Consider the following 18,888-nt stretch of genomic DNA (forward strand, 5'->3'; position numbering starts at 1 on the left):
TTTGAGAAGGCGAGTTATTCATAATAGTTCTTGAAAGCTTTCTTTGCAGGCATAAGACACCGATAAACAAAATTACCAAATAAATATTTTCTCAAGAGAGAATCAAGGTTTGATCAATTGACTGGCTTATCCTATAGATCAACTAATTAACTTTGCTCGCATTGAGAAATTCATTAGCAGACTTGAGCCTTCTCTTCCTCAACCTCTCTGATATGGCAAAGGCTAGCTCTAACGACTGCGATGCATTTAACCTGGGGTCACAATGCCTGTGATACCGAGAGTTCAAGTCGTCGAAAGTCACGGTATTTGATCCTCCAATGCATTCTGTTACGTTCTGTCCCATCATTTCCAGATGAACTCCCCCGGGAAAGCTCCCTTCTTGTTCATGAACATCAAAGAACGCCCTCAATTCAGCCTAACAGCAACAAAGAAAAAAGGACAAAAGCATGTCTCATTTTGGCTTTGTCATGGTCCAAAAAGTGTTTGCGAAAAGATTCAATTTTAAGAGTTCTTACCCTGATGGCGTCGAACGGACGAGTTTTGAGACCACATGGAGCTTTAATTGTGTTTCCATGCATGGGATCACTGACCCAGATAACAATAAGCCCAGCCTGGCGGACAGCCCTAATAAGATGTGGTAGCTTTATCCGCATGTTATCAGCTCCCATTCGGGTGATTATTGTCAGTCTTCCGGGTTTGTTCTGAGGTATAAGAATTTCTCACAATTTGACAAGTTCCTTCGGGTCCATCTTATCACTCACCTACATCATGCATGGAGATATCAGCAACCAACAAGTATTATTCCAGCATAACTAAAACTATGTCAATCTCTTTCTCCCTCGAGTCGTTGATTAAGAAAAAGGAGAACGAAAAAAAAAAACCAAGGTTAGGCGTACCAAAACTAAAAAATGACGTGCACTTGGGGTTCACCTAGTCAAATCAACTAAACAACTTCATAAGTTAGAAACTTAGAATAATGAAATCCTCAACTTGTTCACAAAATTTTCAAGGTTTAACATCTTGACACCATAAACTAGAAAGGTAGAAACTATGTAAAACTAAAGCTGCACAGTTCCATACTCAAACAGGACCGATCGGACATATTCAATCACTTCAACCGAAGCGCCAAAATCATGAAAGCACCGAAGAGTTCAAATTCATGTACTAATTGTCGAGAATATCTAAATTAAATATTAGATATGATCAATTTTAATTAGATAGAATCAGTTTTTATTCTATTAGTTATTAGATAGGATCATTTTTAATTAGATAAAATTAGTTTTTTTTTATTAGTTATTAGATAGGATCATTTTTAATTATAGAATCATTTTATTCTGTTGCTAATTTATGCATCTTTTTATGTAAAGTTACATTGTAAACTCTATTTAAGTCAGCCATATTCAGCAGAAATAAACACGATTTATTCGGAACAAGTTTTTTTCCGTCTTTATGGTATCAGAGCCAAAATGGCCAAACCATACGATGATACCTCTGGTATCGACTCTATGAGTTCTACTCGCTCACCTTCAATCACCCTAAACACTGAATCCTTCCAAACATATCCATCACTTCTCACAAGTTGAATGGAAATAATTTCTTACAGGTCACAATCTGTGAAACTGTTTATTCGTGGCCGTGGAAAATTCGGCTATCTCTCAGGTACCACTACGAAACCTGTCGAAGAAGATGAAGAATCTGAAAGATGGGAGGCAGAAAACTCGATGATTATGTCTTGGCTCATAAATTCCATAGATCCGAGTGTAGGGAGAACTTATCTCTTACCTACTGCTCATGACATTTGGAATGCTGTGAACGAGACCTATTCTGATCTCGGGAACGCAGGACAATGGTTTGAACTAAAAACTCAGTTATGGAGGCTAAAACAAGGAGAAAAAACTGTCACTCAATACTACACTGAACTCAAGACCTTGTGGCAAGAGGTTGACATGTTCAGCGACTACGAATGGAGTTGTGCTAAGGACAGGGCTCTATTCCAGAAGATGGTGGAAAAAGAACGCGTCTTTGAATTCCTTGTCGGCCTTAACAAGGAATTGGATGAAGTCAGAGGGCGCATTCTTGGTCGTGAACCACTACCAAGCACAAGAGAAGTCTTCTCCGAAGTCAGACGAGAGGAGAGCCGGCGGACAGTCATGCTTGGAGGCCACTCACCAAATCCCACCGAGTCTTCTGCCTTGTTCTCGGGTCAGCCACCACGTCGCAACGATCGTCGGAACGACAGAGATCGGCCAATCTGCGAGCACTGCAACAAGCCGAGACAAACTAAAGCCAAGTGTTGGAAGCTACACGGGAAGCCAGCCGAGAATTTTTCAGCCAATCGAAATTCTCGTAATGCAAAGGGATTCCATGCCTCATCTGAAGATCTGAAGAGCCGAAACCTGCCTCAGAACTGTCTGCCTTCAGCAAAGAACAACTAGAGCAATTGTATCAACTAATGAGTTCTCATTCACATGACCAGTATGACCATATTCTCATCTTTTTCCTTTATCTCATCTAATCTGATTTTCCTTATCTGGTAATCTGAAGGTAAAATTGCTGATGGCTCCCTAACCTCTATAGCTGGAAAAGGCTCTATCATTATTTTCTCCATCTCACATTACTAAATGTCCTACATGTCCCAAAGCTCTCTTGCAATCTCATCTCTGTTAATCGTATTATTCATGATTGCAAATGCATTGCTACAATAAATTTGCTGGATTTGAATTTCAGGACCCTTGTTCGGGAAGATGATTGGCAATGCTAAGGAGGTTGATGGACTCTATCACTTGGTCACGGACAATCCTTCAGATAAACAAGTTCAGAAACCGAGATGCTTTACTACCTTGTCTTGTGAGAATGAAATAATGTTGTGGCATTATAGGTTAGGCCATCCTAGTTTTAATTACTTGAAATATTTGTTTCCAAATCTTTTCAAAAAAAAGGACGGTTTTTCTTTTCAGTGTGAAGCTTGTGAATTGGCAAAACATCATAGATCTGTTTATCCATCTTTAAAGTATATGTCATCAAAACCTTTTTCTCTTGTACATAGTGATATTTGGGGCCCTTCACGAGTAAAAACAGCCTCAGGATCTAGATGGTTCATCACATTCATTGATGATCACACTAGAGTCACGTGGATTTATTTACTAAAAGAAAAATCCGAGGCAGCAAGTGTTTTCAAAAATTTTCACTCACTGATCAATACTCAGTTTCAAGCAAATATTTAAGTTCTTAGAAACGATAATGGTCGAGAATATTTTAATGCAATCTTAGGTGATTTTTTGAAACAAAAAGGAATTATTCATCACAGTTCTTGCGTTGATACTCCATAACAAAATGGAGTTGCTGAAAGAAAAAATAGGCATTTATTAGAGGTGACTAGGGCTTTACTGTTTGCTATGAATGTTCCTAATCGTTTTTGGAATGAAGCACTCTTAACAGCGTCTTATTTGATAAATCGAATGCCTACAAGAGTTCTTAATTATATTACTCCTTTGCAAGCTCTAAAGAATATGTTTCCTGAAAATAGATCTTTCACTGATTTAACACCTAGAGGAAAACTCGATCCCCGAGCACATAAATGCATATTTCTAGGTTTTTCACCAACACAAAAAGGGTATAATGCTTTGATCCTAAATCTGGGAAGTATTATGTGAGTATGGATGTCACGTTTTTTGAAAAACAACATTTTTTTGACAAAAACTCTCTTCCGGGGGAGAATGACTCTGAAATGAGTTTTTGGGAACAAACATCCTTGCCAAAATCGGTTGTAAATAGCTCAGTGGAACCGATTCATATTTCCGTAACTAATCCTAGGATTTCACAACCTATAAATTCACAACCTCGTGAGACTCAGGTAGAAACCAACTTGGAACCACCTACTGAACTTCGTTTTATTCTAGACGGATGACTCGACCAAGTAATGTTCCACCGGCCCCCAAGGTATGCCAACCATTAGACTCGACTATGGTCCAAGGTACGACTTCTCTTTCTCCTATTTCTTCTCCAAATTTAGAGTCTTCTACAGAATTCTTTGAACCCATAGCCTTGCGCAAAGGTGTTAGATCATGTACAACAAAACATCCAATATCTAATTTCTTATCTTATAATAAACTCTCTCCAGATTTCAAAGCTTTTTCCACCAGGATTATGGATGATGCACTACCTAAGTCGATACATGAAGCTCTAGAAGTTCCGAGATGGAGAGAGGCAGTTTTTGAGGAGTTAAAGGCCCTGAAGAAGAATGACATGTGGGATCTAACTCCTTTACCTGAGGGGAAACGATCTGTAGGCAGCAAGTGGGTGTTCACCATCAAATACCATGCAGATGGCTCGGTCGAGAGATACAAGGCAAGACTCGTAGCACGAGGCTTCACTCAGACATACGGCCTTGACTACGAGGAGACCTTCACACCTGTGGCCAAACTAAACACCGTACGTGTCCTACTCTCACTAGCCGCCAATCTGGATTGGACTCTCAGACAGTTTGATGTGAAGAATGCGTTCCTAAACGGTGAGCTAGAGGAAGAGGTGTTAATGGAAGTTCCTCCAGGCTTTGATGAATTGAAGAAGGATGGCAGGGTCTGCAAGCTAAAGAAATCCATTTATGGATTGAAACAATCTCCGAGAGCCTGGTTCGAGAGATTCACGAGAGCTGTGAAACAACATGGTTACATGCAGGCCCAGTCTGATCATACTATTTTCTACAAACACAATAATGGTAAAATTGCTATTTTAATTGTGTATGTAGATGACATTGTTATGACAGGAGATGACACAGTAGAGTTGGAGTCGTTGAAGAACTTCTTATCCAACCAGTTTGAAGTCAAGGATCTAGGACAACTCAAATATTTCCTTGGAATGGAGGTGGCTAGATCCTCAAAAGGTATAATTATCTCTCAAAGGAAATATGTCCTCGATATCTTGAAAGAGACCGGATTACTCGGATGTAAACCAGTGGCGACTCCTATTGATCCGAATCAAAAACTCGAAAAAGAAGATGGTGCTGAGCCTGTGGACAAGAATCGGTACCAGAAGCTGGTGGGGAAACTGATTTATTTGGCTCATACGAGACCAGATATTGCATTTGCTGTGAGCTTGGTTAGTCAGTTTATGCATTGTCCCTCAGAAAAACACTCCAAGGCTGTTTACCGGATTCTTCATTACTTGAAAGGGAGTCCTGGTAAAGGAATCATGTTTTCGAAGAATGGAAGTCGAAGAGTGGAGATCTTCACTGATGCTGATTGGGGCGGAAGTTCTACAGACAGAAGATCTACTACCGGTTATTGCTCCTTTGTCTGGGGCAACTTAGTTACTTAGAGGAGCAAGAAGCAACCAGTTGTCTCTAGAAGCAGTGCGGAGGCCGAGTTCAGAGCCATGGCGCAAGGAGTATGTGAGTTGTTATGGCTTAGGAGGATCTTGGAGGAGCTGAAGGTTGAAGGAGATAAACCGATGAAGTTGTATTGCGACAACAAATCGGCAATCAGTATTGCTCATAATCCTGTACAGCATGACAGGACCAAACATGTCGAAATAGATCGACATTTCATCAAGGAGAGGTTGGAAAATGGCGATATCTGCATACCGTTTGTTCCATCATCAGAGCAGCTCGCCGATGTTCTCACCAAGGGACTGTTTACTACGATGTTCGAAGGATTTCTGTCCAAGCTGGGAATGATCGATATCTATTCTCCAGCTTGAAGGGGGGTGTCGAGAATATCTAAATTAAATATTAGATAGGATCAGTTTTAATTAGATAGAATCAGTTTTTATTCTATTAGTTATTAGATAGGATCATTTTTAATTAGATAGAATCAGTTTTTTATTCTATTAGTTATTAGATAGGATCATTTTTAATTAGATAGAATCATTTTTATTCTGTTGCTAATTTTATGCATCTTTTTATGTAAAGTTGTTACATTGTAAACTCTATTTAAGTCAGCCATATTCAGCAGAAATAAACACGATTTATTCGGAACAAGTTTTTTTCCGTCTTTACTAATTCTTAATAGTACACAGAAAGGAAATATATTTCACCAAGAAGATCCAGAAAAAAAGGTTAATGCCACAATGAGTCTCAAAAACAGCAAGATCCATACAATTGTTATGAATGATCAAGTATTTTATGCACAGATGGCATACTTATTAATCATGCTGAATAGCACATGCTTATTACCTTTCCAACAAAGGTTTTAAATCAATTAACATTTGGTTCTCTATTAGAATCAAATTTCATTGTTACATGACAACAAATTCCATTTTAATATAAAGGAAGCCAAAGTATCTAAGTAAAGATTATAAACAATTGGAAATGCCTTGCAGGCTCCAAAAGATTATAAGCACCATGTACCTTTATGCCAAGAGGGTTCGATATGCCTCGAAGAAACTCCACATGTGCTCCATCCAACTGCCGAGTCCTCTCACCTACCCAAAGCAAGTGTGCAGAACAGTCATAATAGAGGCCAGTAGTAGAATCCTCTCTGGTCAAGGCTTTCTCATATGGTAAATGGAGGCATTCATGGGATGTCCAAATATCAACTGTGTTCATTTGAGGGTCGTCGATGGCTATTCCGGCTGCAGCCATGAATCCCAGAGCTTCATCAACTCTCTGAGCAAGCTCCATGTACCTAATTATAAATCAAAAGTCAGATTCCTGAAGAAAACGACAAGTGACAAACATAAAAGCTTAAATATAACACTAAAACTCGGAAAGTAAAAGAATTTTACTTGTCTCCTTTTTCACTATGCTTAACAAAATCGAGATTCCACTGTGAGACTCTTTGCATAGCAGCATAACCACCGGTAGCAAATGCTCCAAGGAGATTCAACGTACCGACAGATTGAAGATAAGCTCTAATCAATCTTTGAGGGTCAGGCACCCTAGATTTCTCATCAAAAGCATCGCCATTTACATTATCTCCTCGATAACTCGGTAACTTAACTCTTCTTTAATCTCAAATGGGTCTGACCTTGGCTTTGCAAATTGCCCTGCCATCCGGCCTACCTGCAAAAACAAATCAAAGTTTTTTTTTAAATCGTCTTAAAATGGGTCAAAATAGCTGGAGAAAAATAGGATTTTGTTTAAATAGACAGACAGCGATGACGGGCATTTGGGCACCAAAAGTGAGGACAATGCCCATCTGCAAAAGGACTCTGAAAGTGTCTCTAATGTTGGTCCCGTTGAATTTTTTGAAACTCTCAGCACAGTCACCGCCCTGTAACAGAAACGCTTTCCCGACGGCGGCATTGGCTACTTTTCCTCGAGCTTTCTTGCCTCCCCGGCGAACACAATTGGCGGGAAGGAACCGATTGTTCTGAGTATCGAATCGAGCTCGACCGCGTCAGGATATTCAGGAAGTTGGTGGGCTGTTTTTGACCTCCAGGAATCGAGAGACCACTGGGTTTGACCGGTGCGAGGCGAAGAGGAGGCGGAAACGGAAGCGACAATGGTGGCATTGGGTCTTTTGTTGACGTGGAAGGACGGAGAAAGAGGGAGGCGGGTGGTAGTACCGAGAAGAGAGGATTTTGGGGTGGTGAGATTAGCGGAGCCAGATAATGCGACGGCCATGCTTCTCCCCAGTGTTGATTGCCGGAGCAGAATTAGAGATGAGAAAAATAGAAAATGGTGCTAGGAAATGAAGATTCTTGTAATGGATTTTAGGTAAAGTGCCTATTTCTCACTTAAATAATATATTTTCAATTTTATATAATCACACATTCAATTAAAATTAATTTTAATTAAAAATTATATAATAAATTTAACTTTTAATGTCTATAAATTATTTTAATATATTTTTATTACAATTACAAATTATTTAATCATTCAATAAAATGTCAATATATGTTATTTTATTCGTAAAAATAAAAAAATACATATATAAATAGATTTTAGATTAAACTTAGCACCGGACGAACAACGCTTAAACATTAAATAAATCGTCCAATCCTTTATAAAAAATTAATTTTAACTATAATATAATTATACTTAAATCATTTATTTTTACTAAAGATCATAATTAATACAACACTTTAATTCTACTTTAAAACTAAACTAAAAATCAAGCTTCTCCCATCACCGATTGTAAAATGTCTCGGAAATCAATCGCCAACAACCATTTGTGATTTTCCGACAAAGAAAGTGTCGCCGACGGTGGGTAGATTTCTGACAAAATTAGCTTATGGCACATACTTCATTAATAAATTATTACAAATATTATATTCAAAAGATTAATTTAATTTTCCGAAATGTAGTGGGACATTCTTCTAATGGGTAATGATAACAATAACAATTTGAACATCTTTCTTTCCCCATGAAAGTTATGGAGAAACTTTTCGACTAAACATGATGGGTTACAACAAGGTTGGATACTTAGCATCAAGGAAATCTCTTAGAGTCTGGGCAGCTTTTCGGCCACCCATTAGTTCAGCTAGCTTCTCAATAGGAACAAGTGCAAGTTCAGCCAGGCTTTTACATCCATCCATTATCGTCCTGTAGTTTGAATCTGTAACTCCTGGTAGTCTTCTCAGAAACTCAACGGCACCTGTATTGTAGTTTTCAGCTCTGTAACAGGGGAACTCGGTAAGTTTCTTATACTGGAAGATGAACTAAATCCAGAAAAAGGAAAGGGGAAAAAAGACCATCAACTCACCTAACATCATTTTCTATGATACCCTCTTCCGAGGGTACACCAACTCTCATGGCCTTTGTCTCGTCAGGTTCATCCTGGTTCGCCTTGAGCGAAGCAAATATCTCGGCAGTTGCATGCAAGCTGCGAGACCAGATGATTCGTAGGCGAGGGAAATGCAGAACAAGTAATGATAGTTTGGATATGATATTTGTTGGTGTTACATCATCACCTATATCACTTGCAGACTGCATATACCAATCCATCCAATAAACATTAAAGGGAAATCCCCTGGCTTTTCTTTTTATCATAGTCATTGCAGAAGATCTAATTCAGGTTACCTGAAACGAAAAGCTTTTGTCTTGTGAAAACTCAATTAGAAGCACAGGTATCTGGTAATAACGAACCATTGTCTCCACTTGGTGGTAAAGACGGCCTGATGTGAAACTCATAAAAAGATCTTGAATGCTTTTCCTCTCAACGCAAATAAGTGGGGAGAGTACATAATCACCGACTTCTAGGGTTACTGGAATTATACGCATGCCCTTCTGGTGAAGAACATTAGGAAGACTACTCATGAACTCTCTCATGTCCACTATTACCTGCAGATAAAGTGAATCCGAATTAAACAAATTTTCCAGCAAGCAACAAGAAAAAAGTACCTTCTTTTAGTTCAAAGATGAAGTACTTAGGAGAGGAAAAACCATCCACCTGCATTTCCTTCTCAGCCTCCTTTCTTCCACCAGCTTTTCTGGTGATTGAGTTCTGGGAGCTTGACCCTTGTAACTCGGATGAAGAATTTACACCAAGGCACAAATCATTCTGAATATAATAGGGAAAGCATGAAAGGCAGAAAAATGAGTTCTCACTATTTACCCAAATATATATATATTAACTTGCATTGTATGCTAAATATTTCAGTAATTACCCATTAGTTTTACATATAGCATTATAAAGTTTAGCAATGGCTGATCATTCAAAATGAATGCATGTCCAAATTGGCCCCGCTATAGGTGACAGATACATAATATAAAAATTCCATACCTGATCAACTGGGATCATCATCATTGATTTCTGCCTGATCAAAGATTCAAATGCTACATTTTCTCTACGGATGCTTGCTTCAAACTTTTGGACTTCAGTAGAAGCATCATAAAATAGAAAATAGACCTTCACCTTTTTCCCAGGATTCTCTGCTTTGTAGACTTCAATCTCCCTAACAAAAGTCATATCAGGATGGTAAACAATAATTACATATGGCTTCAAAACATCTAGTATAGGCTGATTTCTCTCCAGAGCATGAAAGTGAACGGGTGGTAATTGCTTAGTGTTGTCCATTTTTGTATCATCAATCCTGTCAATATGCTTTCCAGGGACCCCATTGCCAATAACAGGAGGGTTTATTTCATTTAGTTGGCCTTCATTTTCTGAACCATGAATTTCAGGTCTTTCATCTTTTGCTATCTCGGTGTCATTGAAGGCATCGTTATTCCTAGAATGCTTTGTACGTGCAGTGCCTTTTTTAGTCCTTCCTCTTCCCTTCCCTTTCCCATTTCCGTGGCTCCCAACTTGAGGTTCAGGATCTTCAGCAGCATCCTTTTCCTTTTTAGCCTGGTTTCTTTTTATCTCTGCTGCTGCTGCTAGTAATGCTTCATGTTCCTGCTTGCATGCACTGCTAATTTCAGCATTCTGGGCAGGTGTTACAGGAACAACACCATCAAGAATACCATAACCTTTAGGACCTTTAGGTTTTTTCTTCTGAGGCACTTGCATCCCCCGCAGTTCTACTTTGCTTAAGAGGTACTTCTTCCATTCATCCCTCATGACCTTCAAAAGAAAATATCCACTGTCAATTCTAACTAGCAAATGTGAAAACCTTAATGGTCTCTCCGTAAGCTTAGATACTCAAGCTGGAATTAGCATCAAAGGTTATACCACTGTACCATTCAACAAAAAACAATATATTATATAACTAATGTGATTTTTGGAAGTATAAGAAGTAAACCCCACCTTACCCTCCCCTCCCCTCCCCTCCCCTCCAACTCAGCATATATATATATAGGTTAAAGTTTATATCTACGGAAGTGCAATTCTAACCTTATATTAGTTCCTGAATAATTTTATACTAATTTATGAAAGAAATAATAAAACCTTCTGTGTGCCGTTAGTGATGCAATCTTCAAGTTGCATGCATGAGCGTTCATCTTTGCATGCCACTAAAATAATGCCATTATTGTCCTCCTCAACATCCAACAATGCTTCTCCCGATGATGCTTGCTTCTGTCTTTCCTCTTCTATCTCTTCAAGGATCTCCTATAATAAAATATTAAAATTATAAAAGAGAACAGGAGAGAAGAGTATCATCCCAGATTGAAGTGACTGGAGAAAGCATAGGACGCACAGATAATGGAACTCACTCACACGTAACACCTTCCACTTCGGAGACTCTTCCAAAACTTCTTGAAGAACCAGTCCATTATTTGTAATTGTTGATGAAGTACCAACAATTGCTACATGTACAATTCAGTGAGAAGGGGTTACAGATTCAAAAAGCTTATAAATGCACCTTTTGTTTTGGTATAACATGGTTTGAATTTTGAAATGAAAACCACGTTAATGAAAACAGAAGAATGAATTCAACTGACCTGCATCATTGTTATTGTCATCCTCTTTCAGTTTTCTCTTTTTTCCAGACACGTTCTTACTAAGCTTATTAATTATGGTATCATCTGACCTTGCAAACATATAAACTCGTTTTTTTGCATAATCAAAGATCTTATAACTGGACTCTGCAAATATCCAAACGGATCGAAAACTCTCTGACACTCTAAGTGTATCCAAATACTTCAAATAACTCACTGCATCATACCTACCCAAATAAATATATAAGAAATTAAATCCCAAATTCATAAACAAAACCCTTTAGCTATCAACTCAAATGCAATACAAAATCATAATTAACATGAATTTCGATAAATAAAGAAAATGGGTCTTTTTGTTTAGTACCTAACAAGATACTCCAACAATTTCCTCAAAGTTTTCAAATCCGAAACGAGCTGCTTCGTCTTCTTCCCCAGATTATGCCAAATGGGATCCAATTGCCTCCTAACGATCTCATCAAACGACTTAAACAACCCATTCTCCACCGTCAGATCCTCAACGTCAACCTTATTAGTTTTCCTCATTTCCTTCAAACAAGCATCCATGACTTCCACAATGGCTTTTTGAATCCCCAACATGTACTTACTCATCGGCACCCGTATATCCACCACTTCCGGCGGATCCCTCTCCAGTTCCTCCGAAACATTCACTTGAAACCTAGGCCAAAGATGAAGCTTCTTGATGAACAAACTCTTCATCGTCCTCTCCGTCTTCGCGAACCCAGAAACCATAGAGTGAGGCTTGTCGGAAAACGCGTGAACGGAGGCATTCTTATTGAAAGTCTTGATGATCCTCACAATGAAAGACTCGGTTGAGCTTTCCGAGAGCGAATGGGCGTTCAGAAAAATGATGCCGGAGATTAAGGAAGTCTGGGCCTTTTGGGTTAAGAGGTCGACGATGAGGATACGAGGGGAGAGGAGGAGGATGCGATTGGAGGAGTAGAGGGAGAGACGATTAGATGAAGGGAGGTCGGCGGTTATTTCGGAGATAGGGAGGTCCGGGGAGAGGGAAAGGAGGAGGGATTTGAGGGAGGTGGAGAGGTGAGGGGGTTGGAGGAGGAGGAGGGAGCCGTTGGATTGGGAGTGAAAAGAGAGGAAACAAGAGAGGAGTTTAGGGAGGGAAAGGCCGGAGGAGAGGACGACCAGGCCGCCGTTTGGGCCTTCGAGGAGATCGGAGACTATTTGTTCGTGGAATTTTAGGACCATATTTCAGCTCTAGGGTTTGGCGGGAACACGATGGATCGGACGGTAATGGTCATAATAGAACGATTTGGGGTTTTTAATTTGAACTTTGGATAAAGGCAGCAACACACTGTTCAACTCACTTAGTCAAAAAGGATGATTATAAAACGCTGTCGTTTGGGATAACTTTAAACGATGTCTATTTCTGCCCCAATCCCTAGAGTTTCGAAACTTTTGACATTTACTCCATTCTCTTTTAGTTCGAGGAATTTAATCCTTCTACTTTCCCGATATAAAAATTATCGCCAAGCTTTTGACACTTTCTCTATTCTCGACCAAAAAAATAATCTAATTCATCTATCACGTTATTAATTGTTGTGCACAGTCATGTCAACATTGGCATGAATTGTTAAGGTCAACAACGAGTATTATTGGTAAAATATCTTTGGTCAAAGGATCGCATTGATTATGAAAATATTTCAAACACCATATAATTTTTTTTGAAAAAGTTTTAAGGACCCTATGAATCATTAAACCTCTATTATATGTGTTCTTTGATTTTTTAAATCGAAACTTAAAGCTTCATGCTATTTTAATTTAATGAAAAATCCATTAACAAAGTTATCAATTGGAAGTGGGACTAAATCCAGTAGAATGAATAAATTTCTAAAGTTCAAAGAGTATAAGAAGTAGGGCATATTTAAACGCTACAGCATAACCATAACCATTGTGAGAAGGAGCAAGAATCATCCTAAGGAAGACGATCAAAGTTTTTTTTTTTTTTACATCAACCAAACGATCTTAGTGTTAAGGGGTTTATTATTATTTTTTGCGGCTCTGGGTTCAAACATCGCATCTGCAGAAGTATAAGCATCCATTGTCAAATTAATAGATGGAACTTTATTATAAAGAAAACTAACGACAACAACAAAATGGGCCGCGCCTTCGTGTTGCTGTTTTGAGGAGGCAAGAAAAGGCAAATATGAATAATAGATATCATAGTGTACAAACAAGAAAATACAAGTGTATACCAGTCTTCACTCTGATTTCACATTTGTGTCAACATCTCCAAGACTCTTCTTCATCCTTCGCATAACCAAGGGAATAGGCTTTTGCAACACAGACACGTTAATGTTGTTCCAAATATCAGATTTCGTAGGAAGTTGTGCGATTTTCTCTGCAATCTCCATGTCTTCTGGGAGAACAGAACCGAATACGGTGTATGAGTTCTTCCATTCTTCGTGGTTCGCTAGGCTTATAAAGAACTCTGGACCAGAGCCGACCCAGGCAACTGATCCCCTTCTTATGGTAGGGCAAGCCTCTATCGGTATCTTCTTGAATGGGGTTCCTAAAGCTTCGAGAGTTCCTTGAATCAGTGCGAATGGAGGACCATAAGGAGCCTGTAAAGATGAGAGAAAACTTCGTATTAAAAACATATCGATCTTCAATATCTAGAAGCTTTTGTTATGAATGATTTCCTTACATCTTTTATGTGATTTCCTTGTGTATCCCAAGATTGTCCTCGGTTTTCTGCACGATATATTTGACAACCCGCACAATGGCGCAAATTCAACAACTCAAGAATGTAGGTCACAGAATGTGGAGCACAATCTGGAAAAAGCTGCATCAAAAAAGAATAATTAGCGACTCCAAGGATCTTTTTTTTCTCTGAGATGCTCTCCATTTATTTCTGATTCACTTATCCAAACCTTGTTCCGAAAAGGTCTTATTAAGTCAGTGACTTCACAACAAGAATCATCTTCATTGTAAATTGAACATGTCAACAAATTCTAACTCCCAAGAGCTGATCAGATGAAACATGTTAATCCTAAGATCATTTACGTCCGTCTTTCATTTTTACTTTTCTTCCAACAACAACTAACACAAAAAACCGAAAACGGGCAGAAAGCGGTGAAGCAATATAAAAGAAAATAGCTTCTGATTGAGCTTGTAACTAAAAGTGCCAAAAGATTTGACAAGATAAAACAATAGAATCATAGAATTCTAAGAGTAAAAGTACTCACTTTTATATGAAGAGTACCATACTCTGTTTCCATCTCGACAACGCCCTGAATAAGATAGTACAAGAATGATCACCAGTGCCAAAGAAATGTGCTTGATATGATAAACTTCAACAGTAGAACGTTTAAAGAAAATTTGAGCTCGTAAACATAGTCCATAGAAGAAAAAAGCACTCGATTATCAGACTTTGCAGCCAGTGACAAAAAGATCAAGTAAAAAACTAGTGAAACTTATATCATATACCTCTCCTTTTCCGAAAACGATCCCAGACGTCCAACTGACCGATTTCCCTGCCTCTTGCCTATCAGGAGACAAAGCATCCTTTTGTTTCTTCAACCAACACTGGGGAAACAAAATGATAAATATAAGAATATGGTTATCTTGATTCAAAATTTAACAAGATATTTGCGTTAACTTATGCAAACAATAGAAGATGACATCTTAAAAGTGCATTTAGTAATGTGAATATGAGGTTGTTCCAGCTTAACTTCTTCAAAATTATGAACTACATAAGCCGATATTGACTTTTTTTAATAAACAGGTAAAAATGCTTGAGTAAATCTGTTGATCATTCTATCAGACTAAATTAAACACAAGATAAAGCAAACCATAACCAAGAGAAATCTATTCACCAGGTCAACTCAAACAACCACTCAGAAACATCAAATGAAACAGTTAACAATAGAATTCAACATTCCAGATTCACCTAAAAATGAAACCTTTAAAATCCAATAAAAAAAAAGGGGAAAGCTAAGGAAGAACTCACCTCTCCAAATCTCGACCCGCAAGCCTCCTTGTTCCCACAGAAAACCCAAGTATCACACAAGCAAGGGCCATCATTTCCAGTACACATGGCCTTACAAGCCTCGCAACATTCCACGGAAGAATTAAACTTGAAGTCAGACCCCCACTTCACAGCTGCACCCCACAGCTCCAAATTATCAATGCCTCTGCAACACTCACCCTTCTTTTCCCCCACATCAATACCGCCCGCCGATCCCGAAGACTCGAAGCTGGCATCATCAGAATTTACGGTGGGATTCAATAGTGTAGAAACGACTGCATAGACCAGAAGACAGGAGAAGAGAGCCACCAAGAGGAGGACGAGAGAGGCGAAACGGGAGTGTTCCGAGTCGTTAGGCCTACGACCCATCTGAGATTGAGTGCTGAAGAGAAAAACACAGAAAGCAAACTTTCGATCGTCAGATGAGAAAAGAGATTTGGTTTCGCGAGAGAGCGTTGACTATGGGAACAGGGGAGAAACTGAGACGAAGCACTCCTTGGCAACTAGGATTATTAATTATAATTAACTAAAAGTTCCGTTTGTTTCGCGTTGCTTATTTTATTTTTGTTTTTTTTCCACAATTTCTAAATTTAATCCCACTTTTATCCGAAAGAAAAGAGAAGAAAATTCTTAGAGAAGGAATAAAAATATTCTTAATAAATCTATAACTTAAACAAATACGATAAAATAAAAATAAACAATTAATCACCGATTAAATATATTTGCTTTTAGGTATAGTCTAACAGCTATTTTGAATGGTGTTATTGAATGTTATGTTTATATTATTTTGTTTAGAATTTATATTTTTAACCTATATTATATATACAACACAATTAGACCTTCGTAAAAAGTGAAAAATAATTAATTTAAAATGATTCAATTTAAAGTTCAATCAAAATTGATATTAACCAATTTAAATTTTATTGTCAATTTGATTCGACCTGAACGAGATTCAACTTAAAATTAATCAAATTTGAATAAACATAATGTTTAATTAATTCAGATTCAAACTGTCTTGATATGAATTGATATTCACATAACCTAAAATTAAAGCGATGACTCGTATTCTAATTGGTATGTGATTTTTTTAACAGAGTTAATGATTTAGGACAAATGATGCAACGATTTATAGTTAAGGGAACAAAATATCTCGAAAAATACTTTAGGAGGAAAACTCGGCACAAATAATATAGTTCATAGGATAATGATACATTTAAAGCTAAAATAAAAGTAATAATTGAATAATAATTCGCTCCTAATTTTAAGCTAAATTTTTGAATAGATGAATAATGAACCAACCAATCTACTTTGGTAATAAAAAAAATTATTGAAATTATCTTTAACAATATTCCGAGTTTCACTACCACGGGTTAATAAAAAAATTCTTATATGGCTTATAGCCTCAAATAACACACCCTTGTCCATACAAACTAGAAACTCAACCATGAACTGAAACTGAAAAAGGTAAACTCATCACTTCTTCATCAAATCCCCAAACCTCCAAAGCAAAACAGAACTGAAAATACGAAACAATGTCCATATCCACGGCCTTGTTTTCTCCTCCTCCTCCTCCTCCTCCTACACCCTTCTCCGTCAAACCCAATTTCGCCCACAAATCCACTCCTTTTCTCTCTCTTAACAGACCCTTTCTTTTGCTTTCCACTCCAAAGTCTATACCAGACAGTGGAGCTGGAGTTCTAGCTTCAGTTGCTGCCGTTGAGGAAGGCTCAAAGCCCAACCAGGAAGACCCCGTTCTTGGAAAGGCCGTCGAGGGATCTTCCGTGCCGAACGGAGCTGCTACGAGCGCACAAGTCGAGGTTTTGAGCAAGTTTGAGGACCCTAGGTGGATTGCTGGAACTTGGGACTTGAAACAGTTTGAGAAAAATGGGAGCACTGACTGGGATGCCGTTATTGATGCTGGTAACTTCTTCTTTTTATTTAATTTTAGTTTGTCATTTATAATTTTCATGGATGAATTGGCCAATTCTTGTTTACAGCTCAAGAAAAGAAATTAATATGAAGTATTAAGTTTTATGAATTCTCATCTTTTACACTTTTTCTGCATGCAACACCTGAATCAATTGTTAATTTGTTTATTGGAAGCCTGAAAGGATATTTATCAAACTAATGTGAAATACATTTTGATGTAATGGGAATGGTAGTTGAATATTTATTTGAAATTTCCCTGAAAGGCAATATTTCCATAAAGTTAGACATTTGAAACTTGTTGTGATGGCAGTTCAAAATGTGTAAAGCTTTCTCTTTTTGTTGCCATCTTTGGTGTTTAGCTAAAATGGGGAGGTGGTGCAAATGGTGGATTTCCTCGGTAATTGTCTGTTCACATATGCATTAAGTTTAAGTGTTTGAGAATTGATTCTGAACAGATTTTCCATAAAGGCTGTATATTCTCAAAGTTCTGAAGGGTTAGATATGGATATTTGGTAGTTGTTATGTGCTATGGGTTTGTTGTACTCATTGCAAGCTCTACTTCCCCATTTGAAACTGAATTAGTTCAAACTATTACTTCAAACGACACTTTCTTTTGTTATAGAAAAGCTCTTGTGGGCTTGTGCTCTAGCAACATCTAAATAGAAAATGATATTCATCAAAAGAACCCTACTTGGAGACCACCAACATGAAATGAAAGACATTGGTTAGTGGCTAGGCCTGAAGATGAGCAGGAATCCTTTTGTGATTAGATCTTACGGCCCGGACAGGTTTTTTGTGAGTGTACCACGATTTTCTTTTGCTCTTGCCGAGTTTAACTAACTGAGTTCCCATTACTTCACTGAATTCATATATTAGCTTCATCAATGAGTCACTAGGGGAAAAAACATGGACCGGGTGTTCGTGTCTCCTGTGTTTTTACTAAACACAATGCTTGCTTGCATATATTAGGTTCATCAATTAGAGTCATTAGGGGAAAAGAAAATACAAGCATATGTTGATTCTATCATTCATTTCGACTTAACAAACTTGACCTCCTTCTCAGAGATCCGGAGGAGAAAATGGCTCCAGGATAATCCAGAAACTACCAGTAACGACGACCCCATAATGTTTGATACATCCATCATACCTTGGTGGGCATGGATGAAAAGGTTTCATCTACCTGAAGCTGAATTGCTTAATGGTTAGTGCAAATCTATGTCAGTCTGACAGTGCTGCTCATGAAAGCGAATTACCGGTTTGTTTAGTCTTGATTCATTGTTATGAGCTTTATGCAGGCCGTGCAGCAATGATAGGGTTCTTCATGGCATATCTGGTCGATAGCCTGACCGGGGTAGGTTTGGTTGACCAAATGGGAAACTTCATTTGCAAGACTCTATTATTTGTAGCTGTTTCGGGAGTGCTTTTAATCAGGAAGAATGAAGATTTAGATAACATCAAGAAGCTGATTGAAGAGACAACCTTTTATGACAAGCAATGGCAAGCAACTTGGCAAGATGACACCACTTCCAACAGTAACTAGTTCAATTGCAGTTTCCTTGTCTTAACAATTCTCGTCTCTTTTACTTTTTTTTCACCAATGCTGTTTTTGTGAGGAAACACAACTTGAAATCTGACTACCTTCAATATGCCTAGTGTGTGCGTTATATTAGCATTAATGAATATATGAAAG

At 38.1% G+C, this 18,888-nt stretch overlaps 3 protein-coding genes and 1 pseudogene across 3 annotated transcripts; 1 reads left to right on the forward strand and 3 right to left on the reverse strand.

The window, feature by feature from the left end:
- Positions 1-53: 53 nt before the first annotated feature.
- On the reverse strand, positions 54-7,579 carry LOC120128834 (annotated as a pseudogene).
- A 659-nt stretch (positions 7,580-8,238) lies between these two features.
- LOC120128832 (DNA repair endonuclease UVH1-like) lies at positions 8,239-12,533 on the reverse strand. Its single transcript, XM_039146457.1, has 9 exons — positions 11,628-12,533; positions 11,267-11,490; positions 11,043-11,131; positions 10,773-10,934; positions 9,666-10,448; positions 9,333-9,443; positions 8,963-9,223; positions 8,646-8,869; positions 8,239-8,557 (listed from the first exon to the last, which is right to left on the reverse strand). The coding sequence occupies exons 1-9, from the start codon at positions 12,485-12,487 to the stop codon at positions 8,347-8,349; spliced, it is 2,925 nt and encodes a 974-aa protein (XP_039002388.1). The 5' UTR covers positions 12,488-12,533; the 3' UTR covers positions 8,239-8,346.
- An 834-nt stretch (positions 12,534-13,367) lies between these two features.
- On the reverse strand, positions 13,368-15,756 carry LOC120128715. Its single transcript, XM_039146344.1, has 5 exons — positions 15,252-15,756; positions 14,729-14,827; positions 14,488-14,532; positions 13,947-14,084; positions 13,368-13,863 (listed from the first exon to the last, which is right to left on the reverse strand). Exons 1-5 carry the CDS (start codon positions 15,636-15,638, stop codon positions 13,501-13,503), a joined length of 1,032 nt encoding a protein of 343 aa, XP_039002275.1. The 5' UTR covers positions 15,639-15,756; the 3' UTR covers positions 13,368-13,500.
- A 923-nt stretch (positions 15,757-16,679) lies between these two features.
- On the forward strand, positions 16,680-18,888 carry LOC120128794 (light-harvesting complex-like protein 3 isotype 2, chloroplastic). The gene is made up of 3 exons (XM_039146423.1): positions 16,680-17,189; positions 18,262-18,399; positions 18,494-18,888. Exons 1-3 carry the CDS (start codon positions 16,802-16,804, stop codon positions 18,736-18,738), a joined length of 771 nt encoding a protein of 256 aa, XP_039002354.1. The 5' UTR covers positions 16,680-16,801; the 3' UTR covers positions 18,739-18,888.

The sequence above is a fragment of the Hibiscus syriacus genome, unplaced genomic scaffold (genome assembly GCF_006381635.1).
Source record: "Hibiscus syriacus cultivar Baekdansim isolate YM2019G1 unplaced genomic scaffold, ASM638163v2 tig00110482_pilon, whole genome shotgun sequence".
NCBI lineage: Eukaryota > Viridiplantae > Streptophyta > Magnoliopsida > Malvales > Malvaceae > Hibiscus > Hibiscus syriacus.